Consider the following 1,261-nt stretch of genomic DNA (forward strand, 5'->3'; position numbering starts at 1 on the left):
CTCTCTCTCACACACACACCCCTCTGCAATGCGTCAGGAAGGCCCTGATAGGATCAATAGCTTTGGACCACATCTCAATTGGACACTATTAAATGTTCGAAAACTGCTTAGCAAACCCCTGCACTGCACCCATCACACCTAACACACACACACACACACACTTACATCGTATGCCCCAGCTTTGATCTGCTGATAGAGTTTATGTTGATCTTCGTCCCAGAATGGTGGATATCCCACTAACAAGATATAGAGAATAACACCTGACAGGAAACAAAGAGGGGAGAAGTGATTCAGCAAGATCATGTTACAATACCATTTACCGTGGGCAGCAAAGAATAAAATCAAGACAAGGAAATGCAACAGTAAGAAAGGGAAAACTTAGTTATTGCAACACTTTATGAGCACAATGAAGTCACCTCTCTGAGAGAAGCTGCAAGATCATCATGCTCTTTTTTTAATGATTCCCATTAACCCCTACGAAAACAGTTTTACTTTTAAATGATACTTAAAAGCTGTTGAATAGGTTCATTCGACCCGAGGCACACACAGGTGTCAAAACTCACCACAGGCCCATATGTCCACAGGCTTGCCGTAAGGGTCCTTCCGCAGGACCTCAGGGGAGAGATAGCCAGGAGTGCCTGCAAACCCTGCCCAACAGATAAATCAGAAGATACAATTAACTTTTATTAAACTCCCGGTAAAGGCTACTTTCATGCCGTTATATAAACAGCTTAAATTATAGCGACCCGTACGCAGGGCCAGATTATGATAGTGTAGAGTCACTAGCAAATACCCATTAATCATTTCATCCCCACCACAGAGTCAGCCAAGTGCTGGCAGCTTGGCTGTTAGCCAAGACACAATGACCTAAGCATGACCTGGAAAGTGGCAGTGAGCCTCTTAATCAATGCTCCTGCAAATATTCTGTGGCTTCAAAGCAGCAGCAGATGTGAAACTATGTGGCTTGCTGTATGAAAGAGGGCCTGTTCAGCAGTGATTCATGCCCGGTGTAGGAACTATCAAGTGCTAAACACCCAGATAGAATAACAGATCAGGTAAAGGACCTGCTCATTTGATATGCGTGTTTGTGTCACTGTTTTTGTTTTCTTACCAAACCAAGCCTGCTGGTCCCCCTGCACTTCAATAGCAAGTCCAAAGTCTGCCAGCTTCACTGCGGCTCCCTTCATCTTACTGGCCAACAACAAGTTCTCAGGCTGACACACACACACACACACACACACACACACACACACACACACAC

The 1,261-nt window shown here is 44.8% G+C and overlaps 1 protein-coding gene across 11 annotated transcripts in view; it reads right to left on the reverse strand.

Annotated features, from left to right (window-relative positions):
* Positions 1-1,261, reverse strand: part of LOC102207374 (calcium/calmodulin-dependent protein kinase type II subunit gamma) — a 37,910-nt gene that overhangs the window by 17,181 nt on the left and 19,468 nt on the right. For all 11 annotated transcript variants that reach the window (XM_005749700.1, XM_005749702.1, XM_005749699.2 and 8 more), the window contains exons 7-9: positions 1,112-1,214; positions 564-647; positions 166-260 (exon numbers count right to left, since the gene is read on the reverse strand). In XM_005749700.1, coding sequence (XP_005749757.1) covers positions 166-260; positions 564-647; positions 1,112-1,214 — 282 coding nt within the window. The remainder of the gene's footprint in view (positions 1-165; positions 261-563; positions 648-1,111; positions 1,215-1,261) is intronic.

The sequence above is a fragment of the Pundamilia nyererei genome, unplaced genomic scaffold (genome assembly GCF_000239375.1).
Source record: "Pundamilia nyererei isolate P.nyererei 1_Seehausen unplaced genomic scaffold, PunNye1.0 scaffold00253, whole genome shotgun sequence".
In the NCBI taxonomy this organism is placed as follows: Eukaryota; Metazoa; Chordata; class Actinopteri; order Cichliformes; family Cichlidae; genus Pundamilia; species Pundamilia nyererei.